The sequence below is a fragment of the Molossus molossus genome, unplaced genomic scaffold (assembly GCF_014108415.1).
Source record: "Molossus molossus isolate mMolMol1 unplaced genomic scaffold, mMolMol1.p scaffold_m16_p_9, whole genome shotgun sequence".
NCBI classification, from domain to species: domain Eukaryota; kingdom Metazoa; phylum Chordata; class Mammalia; order Chiroptera; family Molossidae; genus Molossus; species Molossus molossus.
In genome coordinates this window covers 106616146-106641254 of record NW_023425403.1, presented here as the reverse complement: position 1 = coordinate 106641254, position 25109 = coordinate 106616146, and the positions used below count along the sequence as shown (strand labels likewise).

The window sequence follows — 25109 nt, the reverse complement described above, 5'->3', positions numbered from 1 at the left end:
ATATAAAGCAGTTTTAAACAATCAGATTCAATGGCAATATTCATAGATTTCTTAAAAGTTCGTCTACAAATACTTTTTTGAAATATGTAAGTTCCATTTCCAAAACTTCACCTCATCTCCTATATATGTCACAAAAAGTAATCTAATACATTTGTATTTAATTACATAATTATTAAGATTTCTTATTTAGCCCTGGCCAGTTTGGCTCAGCGGTTAGAGCGTTGGCCTGCGGTCCGGAGAGACCCGGGTTCGGTTCCCGCTAAGGGCACGTACCTCACTTGCGGTTTGTCCCCGGCCCTGGTTGGTCGTGCGGGTGGCAGCCACTCGATGTGTCCCTTTCACATCGATGTTTCTCTCTCTCTCTCTCTTCCTCTCTCTCCCTCCCACTCTATCTGTACAAAAAGATGGAAAAATGTCCTCGGGTGAGGATAAAAAAAAAAAAAAAAAAAAGATTTCTTATTTACTGTACATATAACATGATCAAGCAGCTCAGGTTAATTAGGTAACAGGTCTTCTTTCCAGTACAAGATTTTTAAGGGAAAAAAAGAATACTAAAACTGTAAAATTCCCTTATCAATTTACTCCACTTTCCAGTGACATCTTCACATTAATAAATAAATGTATGTCTTTGAACTTCACTTGCTACAAAACATTCAGAGTAAAAATTCAGGAAGGTTTTGGTGGTTACTGGTTCATTAGTGTGTTATCTAAACTTTAATTTCTCTACTTAAAAGTAAAGTAGAGGTATTTTTCTGACACGTACTCAACGCTTAAAACAACAAAAAGTACAAGTTGTGTTAACATAGTATTTAGAACAAAGAATATGAGAATTAAGAAACGTTATACAATAGAAATTTGCGAATATATGAAAACAGAAATTTGTGAAGATATGAATTTTTGTGGTAATCTCAAGCTTACTATTACCTCACATCTCAACGCTCATCGATTATGTACCTATAACCACTATGTATGTAATTGTGGCTCATTTTGCAAAATTCCCTTTATAAAGTTGTACCCACTTTATTATTTACCAAAAAAAACAAAACAAAACAAAAGTCAGTCCTGGCCAGTGTGACTCAGTTGGCTGAGCATCATCCTGTGTACTGAAGGGTTGCCAGATGGACTCCTGGTCAGGGCACAGTGGGGGCCATGCAGGAGGCGGCCAGTTAATGTTTCTCTCTCACACTGATGTTTGTCTCTCCCTCTCCCTTCCTCTCTCTCTAAAAGTCAATAAAAATATGTTTTTCTAATTAAGGACTTAAATCCAGATAAAATATTCAGAGAGTACATGATCTTCAATAAAATGTGTACATATAACTTTATACAAGTAAATTTCTTTAAATAATGCTAGACTTTACCGAAATGGTACATCTTACGTTAAAAAGGCATTATGTTTCAGTCTAATTTTTTTTCACGTGAATCATCAGTACACAATACAGAGAATGTTAAATCTTTCTAAATAGATAGATGCTACCATGAGAACAATTAAAATTGATTTTAATGTTCTTTAAGGAAGACAAAATTTAAAACTGTTTAAATTTTAAAAGCATTCATCTTTAACCTACTTCTCGTTCTAATCTTTCTTGAATAATGTTCTACTCTACTAATATTAATAAAAGCACACATCAAAATATTCTATTGAATTCTCTAGTGTCGGAACTACTTTTAAGGATCAGATATGATATTGTTTGGAGTCTCTTTAGCACTTTTAGAATTATGAAAACCTTTTCACATAGGAATAAATTTATGCTAAAGATTCATGGCGTGAGACAATCAACACTTCAAACTCTAAACTTAATTTCTGGGAATGACTGTTGCTATGGGACCATCTTTCAAACAATTTATACTTCAGTGCCTCTCACCACAAGGGGGTGAGCTTGCAGGGGTGGAAAGAACTGGTGGCGAGAATCACAGACTTCAAAGTCATCATTTCAAATAACACGTAACAAGCACAAAAATTAGCATTTTACTTTGAAATTTCATGTAAATTTTATATTCTTCTCCACAATATGTTTATTTTCATACAAATGTTTCTTCAAAAACTGTCAAGGAAAATGGCATTTCCTGAAAATGAACATGCTTACCTAAGACTTTAGTTCCTCCTGCCCTAGTTCCATGTGAGCCCAATTGAAGGGCAAAGAGGTCCAAGAATTTGATCGAGTACCCATTATACAGAAATATAACAGGTATTGTTTTAATTATATAAAAGTTTAATTAAATACTACAGAGAAAGTATTGCTTATTTTTATGATAGATTTCATAGCACTTCTTGCGTATTATTGAGATTTTCTGAAACCTGGAAAAGCAAAATCAGTAATTATGTTTGTCTAATACAGAAGTAGTCATCCTTCATGGACCAGGTTTTCCCTTAATACAAAAAGCAAATTGTCCATACATTCCTATTTCTCTATCTTAAATGAAGGTAACTTCAACCCATCCGTATCACCTAGGAAATACAAAGAGAAGCACCTCAGTCTTTATATGCACCTAAGCCGAGCTCCCGGCCAGATGACCTCATACCTGCGATCATGTCATCGACAGCGCTCATTTTCAGCAACACTTGTTCAATCAGCCCAACTTCCGTGCTGGTCTGCAAGTTGCGCACGCTCTTCCGCAGGACGGCGGTGAACATGCTCCAGACCTCGGCCTGGCAGGTCACGTGGCAGTGCTCCAGGAGCTCCGCCATGCACGTGATGCTCTCCGCGTCCTGGATGATGAAGTTCATCTCCAGGTCGAACTCCCCGCCGACCAGCTGAAAGACACGGGAGACACAGAGCGACTGTTATTTGTAACAATAAAATAAAACAATTCCAAACATTCGACATGAAAACTCTAGAAAATTTCACACCTTCTACACTAAAATGAATCATGATAAAAATGTGTGAGCTACATGTAAGTGAACACAGGAACTTTGCAAGAATTAAAATTTGCAAAGATAAATCTAATATTTTTTAAATGGGAAAGGGTGATTTCAAATCTGTAATAGAGCAAAATACAGCACATGACTCCTGGGGGGGGGGGGGGATTCATGGCAAATTCCTAGGAAAAAAAAATGGGTTTGGCTCTTAAAAGTGATAATGACTAGAAGATGAAATTTAAATATAAATTTTAAGACATAAAATGTAAATGTTGAAATGATAGAATCAATGTTAAAAAGTTTAGAAGAGAAATACTAACATCTTGTAAAACTTTAAAAAACAAATGAAGTGGTAGGGAAAGCTGATTTTACAGCAACATATTTGACTTGCGGCATGATGCCAAACGAGTCAAAAGTATTCCTGCACCTCCCAAACACTACTTTAAGTATAGTGGTAGACAAACACACGTGGGATAAAAGATAAGCTTTAATGATGTTCATATGTTCTACTGATTGATCACACACAAATTATTATATTCAGTTTTAAGTATCATTCTTAAAGAAGAACACTGACAAACTGGATTACCTTTTTAGTCAAGGACAGGAAACTCAGAAAGAAAACAACAGCCAAACATGGGGGTTTCAAGGTGGCAGCAGAGGAGGTGGGTCTTTCTTGCACCTCCTCCCAGGGCCAGACAGGAAACAAAACCGACTGGGAACATTCACCCGGAATAAACAACTGAGGACTAGGTGAAGAGGAGGCTTTAACAAGAAAGGACAAAAAACACCTGGAGACCAGTAGGAAGGGCAGGGGCGCGAGAGGCTGGCCCAGCTTCCGAGGGCAACAGGCCAAGAGGGGAGAGGCCGCCCCACTACAGAGGTGTCTCCCTGGGAGGATCAGGGCCCAGGGCCCAGAACGGCACCCCGCTCCCGCCCAGCCACAGAGGCGGGGGCTTCGGGAGACGGAGCGCAGGGGCTGCTCCGAGAGCAGAGCACAGGTCCACCTGCAGCCACCCGGGGAGGGCGGGACGGGAGCTGACGGAGGAGGGATGGGAGCCGGGACTGCTCCGAGAGCAGAGCACAGGTCCACCTGCAGCCACCCGGGGAGGGCGGGACGGGAGCTGAGGGAGGAGGGACGGGAGCCGGGGCTGCTCCGAGAGCAGAGCACAGGTCCACCTGCAGACACCCCAGGGAGGGCGGGACTGGAGCTGAGGGAGGAGGGATGGGAGCCGGGACTGCTCCGAGAGCAGAGCACAGGTCCACCTGCAGACACCCCAGGGAGGGCGGGAGGGGAGCTGACGGAGGAGGGATGGGAGCCAGGACTGCTCCGAGAGCAGAGCACAGGTCCACCTGCAGCCACCCCGGGGAGGGCGGGACGGGAGCTGAGGGAGGAGGGATGGGAGCCGGGACTGCTCCGAGAGCAGAGCACAGGTCCACCTGCAGCCACCCCGGGGAGGGCGGGACGGGAGCTGAGGGAGGAGGGATGGGAGCCGGGACTGCTCCGAGAGCAGAGCACAGGTCCACCTGCAGCCACCCCGGGGAGGGCGGGACGGGAGCTGAGGGAGGAGGGATGGGAGCCGGGACTGCTCCGAGAGCAGAGCACAGGTCCACCTGCAGCCACCCGGGGAGGGCTGGACGGGAGCTGACGGAGGAGGGATGGGAGCCGGGACTGCTCCGAGAGCAGAGCACAGGTCCACCTGCAGCCACCCGGGGAGGGCGGGATGGGAGCTGAGGGAGGAGGGATGGGAGCCGGGACTGCTCCGAGAGCAGAGCACAGGTCCACCTGCAGCCACCCGGGGAGGGCTGGACGGGAGCTGACGGAGGAGGGATGGGAGCCAGGACTGCTCCGAGAGCAGAGCACAGGTCCACCTGCAGCCACCCGGGGAGGGCGGGAGGGGAGCTGAGGGAGGAGGGATGGGAGCCAGGACTGCTCCGAGAGCAGAGCACAGGTCCACCTGCAGCCACCCCGGGGAGGGCGGGAGGGGAGCTGACGGAGGAGGGATGGGAGCCGGGACTGCTCCGAGAGCAGAGCACAGGTCCACCTGCAGCCACCCGGGGAGGGCGGGAGGGGAGCTGACGGAGGAGGGATGGGAGCCGGGACTGCTCCGAGAGCAGAGCACAGGTCCACCTGCAGCCACCCCGGGGAGGGCGGGACTGGAGCTGAGGGAGGAGGGATGGGAGCCGGGACTGCTCCGAGAGCAGAGCACAGGTCCACCTGCAGCCACCCGGGGAGGGCGGGAGGGGAGCTGACGGAGGAGGGATGGGAGCCGGGACTGCTCCGAGAGCAGAGCACAGGTCCACCTGCAGCCACCCGGGGAGGGCGGGACGGGAGCTGACGGAGGAGGGATGGGAGCCGGGACTGCTCCGAGAGCAGAGCACAGGTCCACCTGCAGACACCCCGGGGAGGGCGGGAGGGGAGCTGACGGAGGAGGGATGGGAGCCAGGACTGCTCCGAGAGCAGAGCACAGGTCCACCTGCAGACACCCAGGGAGGGCGGGATGGGAGCTGAGGGAGGAGGGATGGGAGCCGGGACTGCTCCGAGAGCAGAGCACAGGTCCACCTGCAGCCACCCGGGGAGGGCGGGAGGGGAGCTGACGGAGGAGGGATGGGAGCCGGACTGCTCCGAGAACAGAGCACAGGTCCACCTGCAGACACCCCAGGGAGGGCGGGAGGGGAGCTGAGGGAGGAGGGATGGGAGCCGGGACTGCTCCGAGAGCAGAGCACAGGTCCACCTGCAGCCACCCCAGGGAGGGCGGGAGGGGAGCTGAGGGAGGAGGGATGGGAGCCGGGACTGCTCCGAGAGCAGAGCACAGGTCCACCTGCAGCCACCCCAGGGAGGGCGGGAGGGGAGCTGAGGGAGGAGGGATGGGAGCCGGGACTGCTCCGAGAGCAGAGCACAGGTCCACCTGCAGCCACCCGGGGAGGGCGGGATGGGAGCTGAGGGAGGAGGGATGGGAGCCGGGGCTGCTCCGAGAGCAGAGCACAGGTCCACCTGCAGCCACCCGGGGAGGGCGGGATGGGAGCTGAGGGAGGAGGGATGGGAGCCGGGACTGCTCCGAGAGCAGAGCACAGGTCCACCTGCAGCCACCCGGGGAGGGCGGGATGGGAGCTGAGGGAGGAGGGATGGGAGCCGGGACTGCTCCGAGAGCAGAGCACAGGTCCACCTGCAGACACCCCAGGGAGGGCGGGATGGGAGCTGAGGGAGGAGGGATGGGAGCCGGGACTGCTCCGAGAGCAGAGCACAGGTCCACCTGCAGCCACCCGGGGAGGGCGGGATGGGAGCTGAGGGAGGAGGGACGGGAGCCGGGACTGCTCCGAGAGCAGAGCACAGGTCCACCTGCAGCCACCCCAGGGAGGGCGGGAGGGGAGCTGAGGGAGGAGGGATGGGAGCCGGGACTGCTCCGAGAGCAGAGCACAGGTCCACCTGCAGCCACCCGGGGAGGGCGGGATGGGAGCTGAGGGAGGAGGGATGGGAGCCAGGACTGCTCCCAGAGCAGAGCACAGGTCCACCTGCAGCCACCCGGGGAGGGCGGGACGGGAGCTGAGGGAGGAGGGATGGGAGCCGGGACTGCTCCGAGAGCAGAGCACAGGTCCACCTGCAGCCACCCGGGGAGGGCGGGATGGGAGCTGAGGGAGGAGGGATGGGAGCCGGGACTGCTCCGAGAGCAGAGCACAGGTCCACCTGCAGCCACCCGGGGAGGGCTGGACGGGAGCTGACGGAGGAGGGATGGGAGCCGGGACTGCTCCGAGAGCAGAGCACAGGTCCACCTGCAGCCACCCCAGGGAGGGCGGGAGGGGAGCTGAGGGAGGAGGGATGGGAGCCGGGACTGCTCCGAGAGCAGAGCACAGGTCCACCTGCAGCCATCCGGGGAGGGCGGGAGGGGAGCTGAGGGAGGAGGGATGGGAGCCGGGTGGGAGGCAGGTGCTGGCCCGCCCACCTCCGCTCACTGGCCAGGCTCCCTGAGACACGCCCCCCGCCCTCAGGGGTGCGGCTCAGCCCACCCACGGGAATCTCCCTGCCTATGGGCCTCGCAGGATCCTGGGGTGTCAGCGATGGCGGTGGGCGAGAGGAGGAAGAACGCCTGGCTTCGGGAAGACGTCACTAGACTGCACGCACAGGGCTCGGCCCAGTCGAGGACAAGGGCATATTCCAGGGCGGCCTCAGGAGGGCTCTGGGGCAGTGGAACACAGCCAGCATCTTCCCTGAAACAGGAACAGCACCTCCCATTCATGAGACACCCAGAGGTCTGATGCTCCCGATTCACCCAAAACACCTTTCAGAAACAGTCTCTTCAGTGACTAAGACTGACCGCTGGCCGGCAGGTGGAGGCGGGCAGAGGCAGTGTCCCAAGAGCCTTGGGACGTTGCTGACCCCTCCGGGCCCCATGCTGCCAACAAGCCAGCCCTGGGGTGCAGGAGGCCCCTGCTGCGTCCCGCCAAGCCCAGCAGAGGCACCCAGACTTTGCAATGCGGAGAGCCCAAGGCGGACAGCTTCTCAGTCCCCGGAACAGAGGGCCCCCGGGAGGCTGCGGGAACAGTCGGCCAGTCAACCTAACAGCAGGATCCAAAGCAAGCTCCCAGGAGGCACTGAACTCTCTTGGGACAAATACCACACAATTTTTTTTTTTTTGCATTTTCTTTATTGCTTTATTATTTTTGTGTCTTTTACTTTCGTATCTATTATTTTTCTCTTCCCTTTGCTTACTCTATGTTTTTCTTCTTTCCCTTTCTTTTCTGTTGTCCATTTTTATATATTGGCTTCCTTCTTTCTCTTTTTTCCTTTTCATAATTTTTTCCTCTTTGTATTATACCATTTTCCTAGTCTTTATTCTTATTTTTCTCTCCATTCTTTCATTTTTCTTCCTCTTTTTTGTTCTTGTATTTTTCTGTCTTTTATTATTGTCTTTTCTTCTGTGACTTTTTTTGGCCAGGATCTTCTGTATGTTTTGTATTCTTATTTGGTTTTGTTTCATCAGCACCTGCACAGCCACTTACAACACATGGTTGGGCTGAACTGCAGTTCGAGCCAGACAGGAGGTCCCACCTCTGTATGGGACAATAATCAAGACAGAAAACCAACAGGACAGCCCAAATAACTCACACAAGGGACAATCCTAGGGCATCTAGCTCCAGAGATAAAAGAGACTGCACCACTGTGTCCCACAGAACATAAAGCCATTCCACAAAAACTGGGAGGCACAGCAGCAGATCGATCTAAAACGCAGAAACAAATACAAAGGTACAGTAAAAATGGGGGACAAAGAAACAACCCACAAATAAAAGAAAAGGATGACCCTCTAAAAAAGAGCTAAACTAAATAGAGGCAAGCAGTTTATCAGACACAGACTTCAAAGGAACGGTTATAGAACTCACAAAAAAAGAACAGTGAGAATTACAAGGAACTTAGTGGTAACTACAACAGCTTGAAAGAGGAAATAGAAACAATGAACAAGAAGCAGCTGGAAATGAAGAATACCACATACTACATAAAGAATACACTGGAAATATGTCTGGCAGGTGTGGCTTCGTGGATTGAGCATCAACCGACGGACGGTTCGATTCCTGGTCAGGACACATGCCTGGGGTTGTGGGCTAATCCCCAGTGGGGGCATGCAGGAGGCAACAGATCAATGTTTCTTTCTCACATCAATGCTTCCATTGCTCTCTCCATTCCTCTCTCTCTAAAAAATCAGTAAAAACATATTTAAAAAAAAAAACTCTTGGCAGACTTCAAGGGAGAGATCGATAGCAATGCAGTCATAGTAGGAGACTTTTACATCCCACTGACATCACTAGATAGATCGTCCAGACAAAAAATCAACACGTAAACAGTGAACTTAAATGACACTGATTCAGATGGATTTAATTTATATTTACAGAACATTTCATCCCAAACTGGCAGAATATACATTCTTCTCAAGCAAATGGATCAGCCTCAAAGATATACCACATGTTAGGACACAGACTAAATCTTAACAAATTCAAGAAGATTTAAATAATCAAGCATATTCTCAGATCACAATGGCATGAAACAAACAAAAAAACTAGTAAAAAAAAACAAACCTTAAAAACATTCAAACACATGGAGGCTAAATAACATGTTATTAAACAATGAATGAATTAGCAAAGAGGTCAAGGAAGAAATCAAAACTTCCTGGAAACAAATGAAAATGAACACACAACACCCCAAAATCTACTGGGCACAGTGAAAAGTCGCCTGAAGAAAAGTTCATAGCATTACAGGCCTAACAAAAGAAACAAGAAAAAGCTCAAATAAACAACATAACCCTTCAATGAAAAGAATTAGAAACAGAATAAGAAGAAACCAGAGTAGATAGAAGGAAGAAAATACAGTCGTCCTTTGGCACTTCACGCTTAGACTTTAGCAGATTCCCTCTATCGAGGTTTTTTCAAATATATCCATTAAAAAGTTGTCAGAGACAGTGAAAATGATACTGCGCGTACTCAGTTGTCTGAGTCAATTATACACCCTGTATTACAATTAAAATTAAAATTACTGTACGTATGGACTGTAGGCCTCGGTATTCGAGCACCCCCGCAAATCCTTCAGCGCCAGGTGCAAATGCTCGACCTCTCCTTGTTTGTGGGCAATAACATTTTTCCAAAAAACCGGATGTGGTGAACCAAAGCCAATCAGAGCGAGCTATTCACTGATTAGCTTTCCTATCCTGGCCACTGACTGGCTCAGCCTCATGCAAGTTCGTTTCTTTCATACACACTTCTTTGTTTGCTTTTATCTTCAGAAAGAGCGGAAGAGAGAGAGGGGGGAAGAGAGAGAGAGAGAGAGAGACATCGACGTGAGAGAGGCACATTGAGTGGTCGCTACCCATACGACCTCAACCAGAGCCGGGGACAAACTGCAACTGAGGTACATGCCCTTGGCAAGAACCAAACCCAGGCCTCTCTGGTCCGTGGGCCAATGCTCTAACCGCTAAGGCATACGGCCAGGGCTCATACACGCTTCTACATCGCTACGCATCGGAAGCATTTTTGCTCTTGTGTTTGCGATTTCTGAGAACTTTTATCTAAGCCCCACGAAGGCTCCTAAACGTGCTGCTTCTTCTAAGCCTCCTGACGATGAAACTAAGCGCCGGAGGAAGATGCTCACCATCCAGGAGAAGACGACACTCTTGGATATGATCAAAGATGGGAGAAAATCGTGGAGGTTGCCCGCCGTTACGATTTGAATGAGTCTACCGTTCGCTCCACCCGTAGAGATGTATAGAACATCTGTGCACTGGCCACTGTCGCTTTCAACAAGGAAGCAAAGCACGTCATGACAAGACGTAGTAAGTTGGTAGTGGAAACGGAGTCTGCCCTAGCCGTCTGGATCAGCGCAGCCGCAAGGAAAACATCCCGCTGGATCCGCGGGTCATCCGGGAGCAGGCCAGGCAGCTCTATCAGCGCTTCACGGCGGCCGAACCACAACCAGGACCCTCTTCTGCAACGTTCATGGATTTCACAGCGAGCAGGGGGTGGGGCAGAAGTCCCAGAGGAGGTGTCATCTGAAGAGGGTCCTTCTCCGCAAGAGGCTGCCTGTGCTGACCAGCCTGCAGCAGAGGACTCCGTGGACAACACGTTCCAGAAGACCCTTGAGGAGGGCGAGTACCATCCGGAACAGGTGTTCAATAGGGGCGAGACAGGCCTGTTCTGGAGAAGAATGCCTTCCCGGACACCCATTTTCCAGGATGAGGCCAAGTCCGAGGCTTCAAGGCGTGTAAGGATCGCGTGACTGTCGTTACGGGTGGAAATGCTGAGGGACTTGTGCTCAAGCTGCCCTTACCCACGAGGCCAAGAACCCGAGGGCCCTGAAGAACAGAAACGAGAACCTGCTGCCGGTGCATCGGAAGCACAGCGACAAGGGCTGGGTCACGAAGCAGCTGCCATCGGACTGGGTCCACGAGGGCTTCACCCCCCAAGTCAGCTGTGTCTCCCGGAGAAGGGACTCGAGTTAATGTCCTTCTCCTCATGGACAGTGCTGGAGGTCATGACCTATCCTACGACAGTTCCTTCCTCCCAACACCATTTCGCTGACCCAGACCATGGATCAAGGTGTTATTCGCATGTTCAAGGCCCCCTACACGCGAAACACCCTGCAGCACCTTGTGGAAGGCAGGCCCTTGAGGAGAACTTCTTGCTCAGGAGTACTGGCGGCAGTATACCACCGTGACCTGTCTGAGAACATCCAGGCCGTGCTGAAGGACATAAAGATGGAGAATATGAAGGCCAGCTGGAAGGTGGCGTGGCCTGAAATTGTCCCCAACCACAGAGGATTCACCCCAGAGGACATAAGCCACTCGGCAGGGGATAAGGCAGTTAGGTGAGCCTGGATGCTGGGAGGAGAAGGTTTCATGGATGTGACCCGTGATGACATGGATGAGCTGCTGGAGACACACTCGGATCCCTGAACTGACGAGGATCTGGTGGAGATGACTAAGTCTGCGAGTGAGGAGGAGGAAGAGCAGCCAGAGGATCCTGGGGGTCAGGAGGAGGAAGTTGGCCTTACACTTGAGCATCTCTCACAAGTCGTGAGAACTACTAAGGTAGCACAGGACATGACTGGCGAACGGGACCCACAATGATGCGTGCACTGTGGTTCTGGATGCACTAGATGGAGCGATAGATAGAACCCTGCAAAGCCTCCTCACCATATGAAGAGACAGCGCCAGCAACTGCCTCTCACGATGTTCTTCGGCCGCGCACCCAGACACCCACTGCCCGCTCCTAGTGCTCCTTCAGGGAAGACGACGACGCACCTGCTGAAGACACCGCACCACCTGCAGACTCTCCTGCTGAGGCCGGGCCTTAGAGGAGCAGTAGCCTTGCTCTTCTTTGCTGTGCAGGACATCTCTTCGTCTTCATCGCTGTATCATCGAACAAGTTGCACTATTTGCATAGGTTAGTGTTGTGTGTAGGAACTGTGTGTGTGTGTGTGAGCAATTAAATGTGCAATAATATGATATCTGTAACGTCTAATATGTCTTATTTTCTCTTATTTTGTCAAATATGTTGGGTAATAAGAGTGTAATGGTGACTAAATGGTGTTATTTCCTGTCTAGAGGGCTCTAATAATGTTAAAAAAACATATTTAAAAGTTTGTACACAGGTTTTCTATGCTCTAACTGTGAAAATATTCTATTTATAAATAAAGAATCCTACTTCGTGGAAATCCATTTATTGCGGTGGAGTCTGGAACTGACTAAGTGTGACAAACGAGGGCCGACTGTGATAAACAGCTGATTCCTTGAAAAGATAAATGACACTGACGAGCCTTAGCTAGACTTATCAATAAACAAAGGGAAAGCACCCTAATAAATAAAATCAGAAATGAAAGAGGCAAAGTAACAACTGATATCACAGAAATACAAAATATTTTAAGAAAACATTTTGAACAACAATATGCCAACAAGCTGGACAACCTGGGCAAAATGGACAGATTCCTACTAACATATAAGCTTCCAAAATTCAATCAGAAAGAATAAGAAAACCTGAATCGACTCATAACTAATGTAATTGAAGCAGTAATCAAGAACACCCCCAGCAAACAAAAGTTCTGGACGGGATTACTTCACAGGCAAGTTTTACCAAACATTCAAAGAAGAAATAACACCTACGCTCCTCAAACTATTCTAAAAAATTCAAGAGCAGGGACAACATCCAAGCTCTTTTTATAAGGCCAGCATGTTCCTAATTTCAAGACCAGATAAAGACACTACAAAAAAAGAAAATTATACATCTATATCCCTGACGAACATAAATGCTAAAATCCTCAACAAAATGTTAGCAAATCAGATCCAGAAATACATTAAAAAGATCATACACAGGACCAGGTGGAAGTTATTGTGGGGAAGCAACGGTGGTTGAACATATGCAAAATAATAAACATGATACATTAAACAAAATGAAGGATAAAAATCACATGCTCATATCAATAGACATGGAAAAATGACAAAATCCAGCACCCATTTTTGATAAAAACTCTCCGCAAAGTGGGAACAGAATGATTATACCTCAACATACTAAAGGTCATATATGACAAACCTAAAGTCAATATCATACTCAATGGGCAAAAACTAAAACTGTTTTCCTAAAGAAGAGGAACAAGACAGGGATGTCTACTTTTACCACTCTTATTTGGCATAGTACTGGAATTCCTAGCCGCAGTGATCAGATAAAAAGAAATAATACAAGGCATCCAAACTGGAATGATGACATGATATTGTACACAGAAAACAACAAAGAACTAGCCAAAAAAACTACTAGGTTTAATAAATAAATTTGACAAAGTAGCAGGATACAAAATTTACTTATATCCAGAAATTGATGGCATATTTATACACCAATAATGAACTCACAGAACAAGAAAGGAAAAAAACAAATTCCATTTATCATTGCAATAAAAAAACAAAATACCTAGGAATAAACCTAAACAAAGATATAAAAAACCAGTATTCAGAAATCTCAAAAAAGACCTCTTCTCGGTACACTGAAAAAGGAAACAGACGAAGATACAAACATGTGGAAGTATATACCATATTAATGGGTTGGAAAAAATAACATCATTAAAATGCCTATATACCCAAAGCAATCTACAGATTCAAAGCAATCCCTATTAAAATACCAACAGCTTATTTCAGAAATATAGAACAAATACTCCAAAAATTGATATGAAATGAAAAAGACCCCAATAATCACAGCAATTTTGAGAAAGAAAAACAAAGTTGGAGGGATCACAATACCAGATATCAAACTATACTACAAAAACAAAGTAATCACAACAGCATGGTACTGGCACAAGAACAGGAATATAGACCAATGAAACAGAACACAGACTCCACAAATATACCTACGGCAATATGGTCAATTACTACTTGACAGAGGAGGTAAGAGCAGACAATGGAGTACAGATAGTCTCTTCAAGAAAACATGTTGGAAAAATTGGACAGATACAAGCAGAAAGATAAAACTAGACTACAAACTTACACCATTCACAAGAATAAACTAAAAATGAGTAAAAAACTTTAACGTAAGTTGTAAAACCATAAAAATTCTAGAAGAAAAAAGGAAAATCTCACACATCTCATGTAACAGAATTTTAACAAATACATCTCCTAGGGCAAGAGAAATAAAGGAAAAAATAAACATATGGCACTATATCAAACTAAAAAGCATTTGCACAGCAAAAGAAACCATTATCAACACATAAAAAGGGAGAGATTCCAAAATGGCAGCAGAGTGAACGGAAGCTACACAGACCATCTCACAGAACCAAACTGGAATTACAACTAAAACACAGACAAATCGCCCTGGCCGGTTTGGCTCAGTGGTTAGAGCGTCGGCCTGCGGTCCGGAGAGACCCGGGTTCGGTTCCCGCTAAGGGCACGTACTTTGGTTGCAGTTTGTCCCCGGCCCTGGTTGGTCGTGCGGGTGGCAGCCACTCGATGTGTCCCTTCACGTCGATGTTTCTTTCTCTCTCTCTCCCTTCCTCTGTCTCCCTCCCACTCTATCTGTACAAAAAATGGAAAAATGTCCTCGGGTGAGGATAAAAAAAAAACACACAGACAAATCAATGGGAAAAAGCAACAGAAAAGCAGCTTGCGAGGTCCATTTACCCAGGGACACTGACTCGATCCTGGCAGGATTGTGAAGGCCCAAAGGGGGGCTGGGAGCCCACGGTCAGCAGCTGGGCAGCAGCCTTAGCTGGGAGCAGCACCCTCGGGGTAAGTCCCAAGCGGCACCACAGCGCAGAGCCAAGACAGAGGCTAAAAGAGCCACAGCTGCTCACCTTGGGCTCCGGCAGAGAGAAGGCAGACTGGACTGGAACTGTGTGGGGTCACTCGTGATTTGGAGGATGCTCAGAGATTTTGCTGAGTTGCAGCCACGGAAGACAGTGGCCATCTTGCTATTTCCCAGGGCTCTGGTGAGAGGAGGTGGCCACTCCCTTGGACATTCAACCCCACCCTGTGGGCCACTGAAATGCAAATTGAGGCTCACTAACATCCCGCATCTGCCCCACCCTGGGGAAATCCCCTTACACTCAGCACCTGAGGGAATTTTTCAATCAACTGACAACCCAAAACTCTTCAAGTAACCAGGACTGATAGCCTCCAGGCAAAAAGCTACATGATAACAGAACAATCCCTGGGCTAGCAACTCTAACCAGGAAAGTAAGAATTGACAGTGGTGTTTAACGTGGGTCTTCCCTACCTCATCCAAACCCAGGAGAGGGTGCCACAAACAGCAGAACACCAACACCCACAGGGAAATCTTGGCAGGCTCCAAAGCCCACTGTGATAGCCAAAATGGTGAAACACAGAAACAGAAGCCAAATGAAAGAACAAGAGACCGCCACCGAAAATGATATCAATGTAGAGAAGTTAGGCAAGTTAACAGAGCTAGAATTCAGAGCCTAGCTCTTGAGGAAACTCAACAGCATGAGTAAGGGCATAGAGATGCTGAAAATAAACCAATTGGAAATTAAAAACCACAAAGAAGAGATCGAGAATGACATTTCAGAAATAAAAAACACATTGGAAGGTCTAAAAAGCAGAGTACAAGAACCTCAGGAGGGGATCAATGAATTAGAAGACAGAGTAGAAAAAAACTCAACCAATCAGAAAACCAAAAGGAAAAAAAAACTATTAAAAAACATGAAGACAGCTTAAGAGAACTGTGGGACAACTGAAAAAGTAATAATATTCGCATCATAGGAGTGCCCGAAGAAGAAGAAAATGAGCAAGGGTTAGAGAATATATTCAAAAAAATATTGACATAAAACTTCCCTAATTTGGTGAAGGAAGAAAGCATTCAAGTTCAAGAAGCACAAAGAGCCCCAACTGAGAAGAACCCAAACAGGCCCACACCAAGACACATAGTAATCAAAATGCCAAAAATTAAAGACAAAAAGAGAATCCTAAAAGCAGCAAGAGATAAGCAACAGATTACCTACAAAAAAACCCCCAGTGCTCTCAGCTGACTTCTCACAGGAAACACTATGGGCCAGAAGGGAATGGCATGAAGTAATCAAGGTAACGAAAAACAAGGATCTGAATCCAAGACTACTCTACCGAGCAAGGCTGTCATTCAAAACAGAAGGTCAAATAAAAAGCTTCCCAGACAAAAAAAGGCGAAGGAAATACATTAGCACCAAACCAGCACTAAAAGAAAAGTTGAAAGAACTGCTGTAATTAGCAGGAGAAATAGGAAGTAAAACAGAACCACATTAAACAAAAATGGCAATAAATAAGTACATATCAATAATCACCTTAAATATAAATGGGCTGAATGATCCGATAAAAAGACACAGAGTAACTGACTAGATAAGAAAGCATGACTCATCTATATGTTGTTTACAAGAGACTGATCTTACAACAAAAGACTCACATAGGTTGAAAGTGAAGGGATGGAAAAAAATTTTCCAAAAAAAACGCAAAGAAAAAAAAAACCTGGGATAGCAATACTTATATCTGATAAAATTGATTTCAAAATGAAGACCATAACTAGAGACAAAGAAGGACACTACATAAAATGGAAAGAATCTAACCAACACGAAGATACAACCTTGATAAACATATATGCACCCAATATAGGAGCACCAAATTACAGTGATACCTCGGTTCTCGAACGCCTTGACTTTCGACCAAATCGGTATTTGACCAGGAGATTCGAGAAACTTTTGTCTTGGAATCCGAACAAATATTTGGAACTCGAACTTCCGAGATGAGCCGAGTTGAGCCGAATGGCGTTCATTCGGCCCAGCGCGCCTTGCTTGCGTCATCAGTGTGAGTGCAGAGAGAGAGTCACGCTTTGTGGAGAGAGTCACGCTTTACACTGAATTTAACCCTTAGACATACTGTACACTTTTATTTCTTGTTGAGACTTATGTTTTTCTACATATTATATACAAATTAAGCCAGTAAATAGGCATTTTCTGGGGCTTGGAACGAATTAATCCAGTTTCCATTATTTCCTATTGGGTTTCATTGCTTCGGTTCTCGAACAATTTGGTTCTCGACCGTCCTCCTGGAACGAATTTAGTTCGAGAACCGAGGTATCACTGTATATGAAAAATCTTCTGGAGGAATTCAAAGGAGAAATCGACAGCAATACAATCATAGCAGGGGACTTCAACACCCCGTTGACACCACTGGACAGATCCTCTACACAAAAACTTAGCAAGGAAACAGAGACTCTAAATGAAGCACTAGACCAAATGGATTTAATAGATATCTACAGAGAATTACACCCCAAAACAACAGAATTCACATTCTTCTCAAGTGTGCATGGGACATTCTCAAAGATAGACCACAGGATAGGACACAAACTACATCTCTACAAGTTCAAGAAGACTGAAATCATATCAAGCATCTTCTCAGATCACAATGGCATAAAACTAGAAATCGATTGCAACAAACACATGCAAAGACATTTGAACACATGGAGGCTAACTAGCATGTTATTAAAAATAAATGGGTTACTGAGGAGATCAAGGAAGAAATTAAAAACTTCCTGGAAACCAATGAAAATGAACACACAACACAAAATCCATGGGATGCAGCAAAAGCAGTTCTGAGAGGGAAGTTCATAGCACTACAGGCCTACCTCTGGAAACAAGAAAAATTTCTAATTGACTGTCTAACCTCACAACTTAAAGAATTAGAAAATAAACAAAAAGAAAACCCCAGAGCAAGCAGAAGGAAGAAAATAGTAAAGATCAGAGCAGAAATAAATGACATAGAGAACAAAAAAACAATTCAAACGATCAATGAAACAAAGAGTTGGTTTTTCAAAAAGATAAACAAGATGGAAGGACTCTTAGTTAAACTCAACAAGAAACAAAGAGAGAGAGAACCCAAATTCACAAAATCAGAAATGAAAGAGGAGAAGTAACAACTGACACCACAGAAATACAAAACATCGTTAACAGTTACTATGAAAAATTATATGGCAACAAGTTCGACAATCTAACCAAAATGGACAAATTTCTAGAAACACACACAATCTCCCAAAACTTGACCGGGAAGAGATAGAAAACTTGAACAGACCAATAACAACTAAGGAAATTGAAGAGGTAATCAAGACTCTCCCAGCAAACAAAAGCCCAGGGCCAGATTGCTTCACCGGGGTGTTTTACCGAACATTCAAAAAAGAACAAACACCCATTCTCCTCAAACTATTTCAAAAAAATTCAAGAAGGAAGACTTCCAAACCTGTTTATAAGGCTAGCATAATTCTAATTCCAAAGCCAGAAAAAGACACTACAAAGAAAGAAAACTATAGGCCAATATCCCTGATGAACATAGATGCCAAAATCCTGAACAAAATACTAGCAAATCGGATCCAGCAATACATCAAAAAAATTATTCACCAAGACCAAGTGGGATTCATCCCAGGGATGCAAGACTGGTACAATATTCCCAAATCAATAAATGTAATACACCACATAAACAAAATGAAGAAGAAAACCCACATGATCATATTAATAGATGCTGAAAAAGCCTTCGACAAAATCCAGCATCCATTTCTGATAAAAACGCTCAGCAATGTGGTAATAGCGGTATCATATCTGGACATAATAAAGGCCATATATAAAAGACCTACAGCTAACATCATACTCAATGGGCAGAAACTAAAAAAATTTCCCTTAAGAACAGAAACAAGACAGGATGTCCACTTTCGCCACTCTTATTAAACATTGTAATGGAACTCTTAGCCACAGAAATCAGACGTGAAGAAAAAATAATAGGGATCCAAATTGGAAAGGAGGAAGTGAAACTGTCACTATGTGCAGATGACATGATATTAAACACAGAAAACCCTAAAGACTCCATCAAAAATCTACTAGACTTAATAAATGAATTTGGCAAAGGAGCAGTATACAAAATGAACGTCAAGAAATCGATGGCATTCGTATACACCAATGATGAACTCAGAGAAAGATAAACTGAAAAAACAATCCCATTTACCATCGTGGCAAAAAAATTAAGATACCTAGGAATAAACTTAACCAAAGAAGTAAAAGACCTATTTGCAGAAAATTACAGGACATTGAAAAAAGAAATAGAGGAAGATATAAAAAAGTGGAAGCACATACCTTGTTCATGGATTGGAAGAATTAACATCATTAAAATGTCCATACTACCCAAAGCAATCTATAGATTCAATGCAATCCACATTAAAATACCAACGACATATTTCACAGAACTAGAACAAATACTTCAATAGTTCATATGGAACCAAAAAAAGACCCCGAATAGCCACAGCAATTTTGAGAAAGGACAAAGTACATGGGATCACAATACCAGATATCAGGTTATACTACAAAGTGACTGTAATCAAAACAGCCTGGTACTGGCACAAGAACAGGCATATAGACCAGTGGAACAGAACAGAGAACCCAGAAATGGACCCAAGGCAATACGCTCAATTAATATTTGACAAAGGTGGCAAGAGCATACAGTGGAGTAAAGACAGCCTCTTTAATAAATGGTGTTGGGAAAATTGGACAGGTACATGCAAAAATATGAAACTAGACCATCAACTTACATCATATACAAAAATAAACTCAAAATGGATAAAAGACTTAAATGTGACCCATGAATCCATAAAAATTCTAGAAGAAAATGTAGGCAACAAAATTTCAGACATTATACGCAGAAGAATTTTCACTGATATATCACCTAAAGCAACAGAAACGAAGGAAAACATGAACATATGGGACTACATCAAACTAAAAAGCTTCTGCACAGCAAAAGAAACAACCATCAAACTAAAAAGGGTACCCACTGTATGGGAGAGCATCACTGCCAATGATACATCAGATAAGGGGTTAATTTCCAAAATTTATACAGTACTCATACAACTCAACAAAAGGAAGAAAAATAACCCAATTAAAAAATGGGCAGCGGAGCTGAATAGACACCTCTCCAAACAGGACATACAAATGGCCAAGAGACATATGAAGAAATGCTCAACATCACTAATCATCAGAGATGCAAATAAAACAATGAGGTATCATCTCACACCTGTCAGAATGGCCGCCATCAACAAATCATCAAACAAGTTTTGACGAGGGTGTTGAGAAAAGGGGACTCTAGTGCACTGCTGGTGGGAATGCAGACTGGTACAGCCACTATGGAAAACAATATGGTGTTACCTCAAAAAATTAAAAATTGACTTCCATTTGACCCAGTGATCCCACTTCTAGGAATATACCCTAAGAAGCCTGAAACACCAACCAGGAAGAGTATATGTAACCCCATGTTCATAGCAGCACTATTTACAATAGCTAAGATCTGGAAACAGCCCAAGTGTCCATCAGTAGACGAATGGATAAAAAAGCAGTGGTACATATACACAATGGAGTACTATGCAGCTGTAAGAAAGAAAGATCTCTTATCCTTTGAGACGACATGGAGGGACCTGGAAAGTATTATTCTAAGTGAAACAGGCCAAGCAGAAAAAGACAAATACCACATGATCTCACTTATATACGGAATATAATGAACATAACAGTCTGAGGAATAGGACAGACCCAGAAACACGGAAGTAGGGTACAGTCTGACAACCCTCAGAATGGGGGGGGGGGGTGGCAGATGGGAAGAGATAAACCACAGAACTTATGTGAATGTATACATAACCAATGGACATGGACAAGAAAGCCGGGGACGGGGCAGGGGGCATGAGGAGGAGGGTGTCAATGGCGTAAAAAAGGAGAAACATCTGTAACAAAAATAAATTAAAAACAAAACAAAACATAAAGGGAACCGACTGTATGAGAGAACATATTTGCCAATGATACATCTGATAAAGGGTTAATTTCCAAAATATATAAAGAACTCATACAACATACAAACAATGCTATTAAAAAATGAGCAAAGGTCCTGCCTTGGCCAGTTTGGCTCAGACGTTAGAGCGGTGACCCGAGGATAATAGAATCACCGGTTCGATTCCGGTGAAGGTCATATACCTCGGCTACAGTTTGATCCCTGGCCCTGATCAGGGTCGTGTTGGAGGCAACCAATCCATGTGTCTCTCTCATATAGATGTTTCTCTCTCTCTCTCTCTCTCTCTCTCTCCCCCCCTCCTTTCTTCCCACCACTCTATCTGAAGATAAATGGAAAAAAATCCTCAGATGAGGATTAAAAAAATAAATGAAAAATGAGCAAAGGTTCTGGGTAGACATTTCTCCAAAGAGGACATACAGATGGTCAGGAGATAGATGACAAAATGCTCAATAATACTAACCATCAGGGATGCAAATTAAAACTACAACGAGGAGAGAGACTCGGGTTCGGTTCCCGCTAAGAACACATACCTCAGTTGCAGTTTGTCCCTGCCCCGGTTGGGGTCGTGTGGGTGGCAACTAGTCCATGTGTCTCTCTCACGTTGATGTTTCTTTCTCTCTCTCTTCCTCTCTCGTTCTATGCAAAAATGTCCTCGGGTGTGGATAAAAAAAAAAACTACAATGAGGTATCATCTCATACCTATCAGAATGGCTACCATCAATAAATCAACAAACAGTAAGTGCTGCTGAGTATGTGTATAAAAGGGAACCCTCGTGCACTGCTGGTGGGATTAAGACTGGTGCAGCCACTATAAAAAACACTATGCGTTTCCTCAAAAAATTAAAAATGAAAATTCTGTTTGACCCAGAGATCCTGTTTCTAAGAATATATCCTAAAAATCCTGAAACACCAATCAGAAAGAATATATGAACCCCCATGTTCATAGCACTGTTATTTACAATAGCTAAGATCTGGAAGCAGCCCAAGTGCCCCTCAGTAGATGAGAGGATGAAAAAGCTGTGGTACAGATGGAATTCGTACCCTCTGTGACAGCAGGAGGACCTGGAAACTTATGCTAAGTGAAATAAGCTAGTTAGAAAAATTCAAATATCACAGATCTCATTTATACATGGACTCCACAAAATAAACGGACAAACAAAACAGGTCCACAGGCATGGATGCTTGGAACAGAGTAACAGATCTCAGGGGAGGTAGGGGAGATAAAACAAAGATCATATATCCAAGTATGTACAACCCATAGACACAGACAACAGTGTGGGAAAGGCCTGTGGTGGGGTGGGGTGGGGGTTGGGTGGAGGGGGGGGCAACAAGCAGATAAATGGGGGACATCTGTACTTCTCTTAATAAAAACAATAGCCATATACAAAATGTCTAACAGTTTTGAAATTATTCATTCATTCAACAAATATTTTATTTATTAAGGAGTAAAACTTACTATTCTAGGAACTAGGGACATAGGTGTTGACAAGAAAAAGACGAGGGCCCTGGCTGTTTTGGCTCAGCGATTAGAGCGTCGGCCTGCGGTCCAGAGAGACCCGGGTTCGGTTCCTGCTAAGGGCACGTACCTCGGTTGCAGTTTGTCCCCGGCCCTGGTCGGTCGTGCGGGTGGCAGCCACTCGATTTGTTCCTTTCACATCGATGTTTCTCTCTCTCTCTCTGTTCCTCTCTCTCTCTCCCTCCCACTGACCTGAATAAAAAATGGAAAAATATCCTGGGGCGAGGATAAAAAAAAAAAAGAAAAGAAAAAGACGAGGTACTAATTATGCTCCATTCCAAGAATAAAGATATATATATGTATATAGTATGCATATTCTACCTTATTCCAAAAACGGTTGAGGTTGGCTTACCAATTACATAAAGCACGTAAGAAGACGTAAATTGAGAGTAGCCAATAAAGAGGTAAAGAGGAAGCAATGAACAAATAAGATTAGGGACAGATAGGAACTTAAAAGTAAAATCAAAGAGTAGAATTAACTTTCTATCAGTGAAATGTATTTATTAATAGGGATGAATGATTACATCATATGATATAAATGGGATTAATAAAAATAGTGATAATAATACCACCACTTAACCCTACATGCCATTTAGTACTATTCTAAGTGCCACATATATAATGTATATATAATTAAATTATCATCATAACTTATGAGAAAGAAGCTATATTTTCTTCATTTTACAGGAAAGTAATTGACAGGTAAGTAATCATAGGTACAGAGAGTTTAATTAACTACAAAAGGCCACAAAACTAGTAGGTAGAGACCCCAGGATCAAAACCCAATTAAGTCTACACACAAGTCCATACAAGCAATAAAATCTCATTTAAGAATATTTTTAAAGTGTTCTGAAATTTAATAATTTAAAAACAAAAATATTCTCAACTTTTACTATATTATATACTCTATACATTTTTCTCTGTAACAGCTCTAAAATTCCACTTTATAAGAAATTAGCCTTTATGTCAACTTCTGACCTTTAGCTGACCTAGATATTCTTTCTGGTTAAAGGTTAATTTTACATCTGTGTATGAAACAATGTCAAGTATTCTTACTAGTTCTGGTTTATCAACAATAACAGCTACAAGAATGGTTAAGAGTTTAGCTCTGAATTCAGATTTCCTGGATTCAGAGTTTAGCTGCACCACTCACTTGAGGTGTGATGTTAGGAATAAAACTTCTCTAAGTATCAGTTGCTTCATCAACAATATGGGAATAAAAGTTCCTATGTAATAGGATTGTTGTGAAGATTAAATAAAGTAACTGGGTTATAATAATTCAGGAACAAAGTTGGGCATGTAGTTAGCATTTACTTAAGGTTAGCTGGTAGATTTATGAAAGCCATTTCAAAAATCATTTTTGCCATGCCATAGTCTTGCCAAATAACTGTTTAGTTATTTATTATTATATGCCCAAATGATTTGGGTCACAACTATGGTCCTTATAGATCAGTGATTAGTAACTCAGAAGAGGTTCTCTAGAATGAACTCTATAGAGAAATAAAAAGGTTTTAAAAACAATGATATGGACACTTAAGATTTAAGCCTATCAGCCGCTGAATAAATCTGTGCAAGAATTAATACACAATAAAGTGGAAGAACAATGAAGAATTTTTTTTAGACTAATCTCCTAAATGAGTTCTAAGTGCTTTAGTAGAATTTGAAATAATCAAGAACTATTATAAAATGTGTAAATAACACAGATGGGCTCAGCTGAAAAAAAACTGTCTGCTTTTAAAGGAATTAACAATTAATGTGTGTAATTCTAACAATCAGGCTCTGTTTTGTAAAGCCTAAAGTTCCATCTTTCACAGTTAAAAAGAACAATGCCCTTTTACTATACCATTTAATTACAAAAGAGTTCAGTTAAGGCTCTCTGTATTCATTGCCAGAAGCCATTAAAATATTTGTTGTAAATCATTTAGAGTGGGCCTATTTTCTCTGATAGCATTTCTAACCTACACTGTAACTTTTAATACAGTAGTGTTGGTGTGGCTAATGAAACTATCATTTCAACATTAGGAAAATACTTATTTCCCACTTACAAGGGGTTCAATACTTATCAACTAAAGCATAAGAAAAACTAGAAACAAGCGGCCTTTATCATGTAAACAATTCTCTAACAATCCTATGAGGAAAAGGCATAGTTGTCCTCATACAAAGAGACTATAGATAAATAAGTGTAAGCAACATGACCTAGGTCACACATTAAGTAAATGCCGGTTCCAAGATTCTAATCTAGAACAGAACATACACCTAAACACCTTGCCATGAAGTCAAAAAGGTAAACTTAAAAAATACAGTTCATATATGACACAGTTCAATGAAAAATCCGTGTTTTATGAACACTGTGTGGGATAAAATAAAAAAAGACAAAGTGTGTGTGTGTGTGTGTGTGTGCGCGCACGCGCATTTTAAAGAATAGTATACTAATTTTTAGAGAGAAAGGAAGGGAGAGGGAGAGAAATATCGATCTGAGAGCAACACTGGTCAGAGCCTCCTGTACACCCCCTACATGGGATCGATCCTGCAACCAGGAATCGAACCGGCAACCTTTTGGTGCATAGGAGGACAACATCCAACCAACTGAGCACTACGGCCCAGGCTGATTATAAGTTTTGTTATTTTTTTAATTTTTGTTACTCTTCATTGGAGGATATTTTTTCCGTTGATTTTACAGAGTGGGAGAAAGTGGGAAGGGGGAGAGAGAAACAGAGACAGAGAGAAACAGAGACAGGGAGAGGAACATCAATGTGAGAGCAACGCATCAACTAGTTGCCTCCTGCACAAGCCCTGACCAGTGCCAGGGATGGAACCTACAACCTAGGTACCTACTGTTGACTAGAAATCAAACCCGAGACCATTGGGTCCGAGAGCCAATGATCTAACCAGTGAGCCACACTGACCAGGGCATGAGCTTTTCTTTCTC

General features: G+C 44.0%; 1 protein-coding gene across 2 annotated transcripts in view; it reads right to left on the bottom strand.

Annotated features, from left to right (window-relative positions):
• NBEA (neurobeachin) overlaps positions 1 to 25109 on the bottom strand; it is a 763707-nt gene that overhangs the window by 660006 nt on the left and 78592 nt on the right. For both annotated transcript variants that reach the window (XM_036249654.1, XM_036249655.1), the window contains exon 2: positions 2521 to 2752. In XM_036249654.1, the coding sequence (XP_036105547.1) occupies positions 2521 to 2752 (232 nt within the window). The remainder of the gene's footprint in view (positions 1 to 2520; positions 2753 to 25109) is intronic.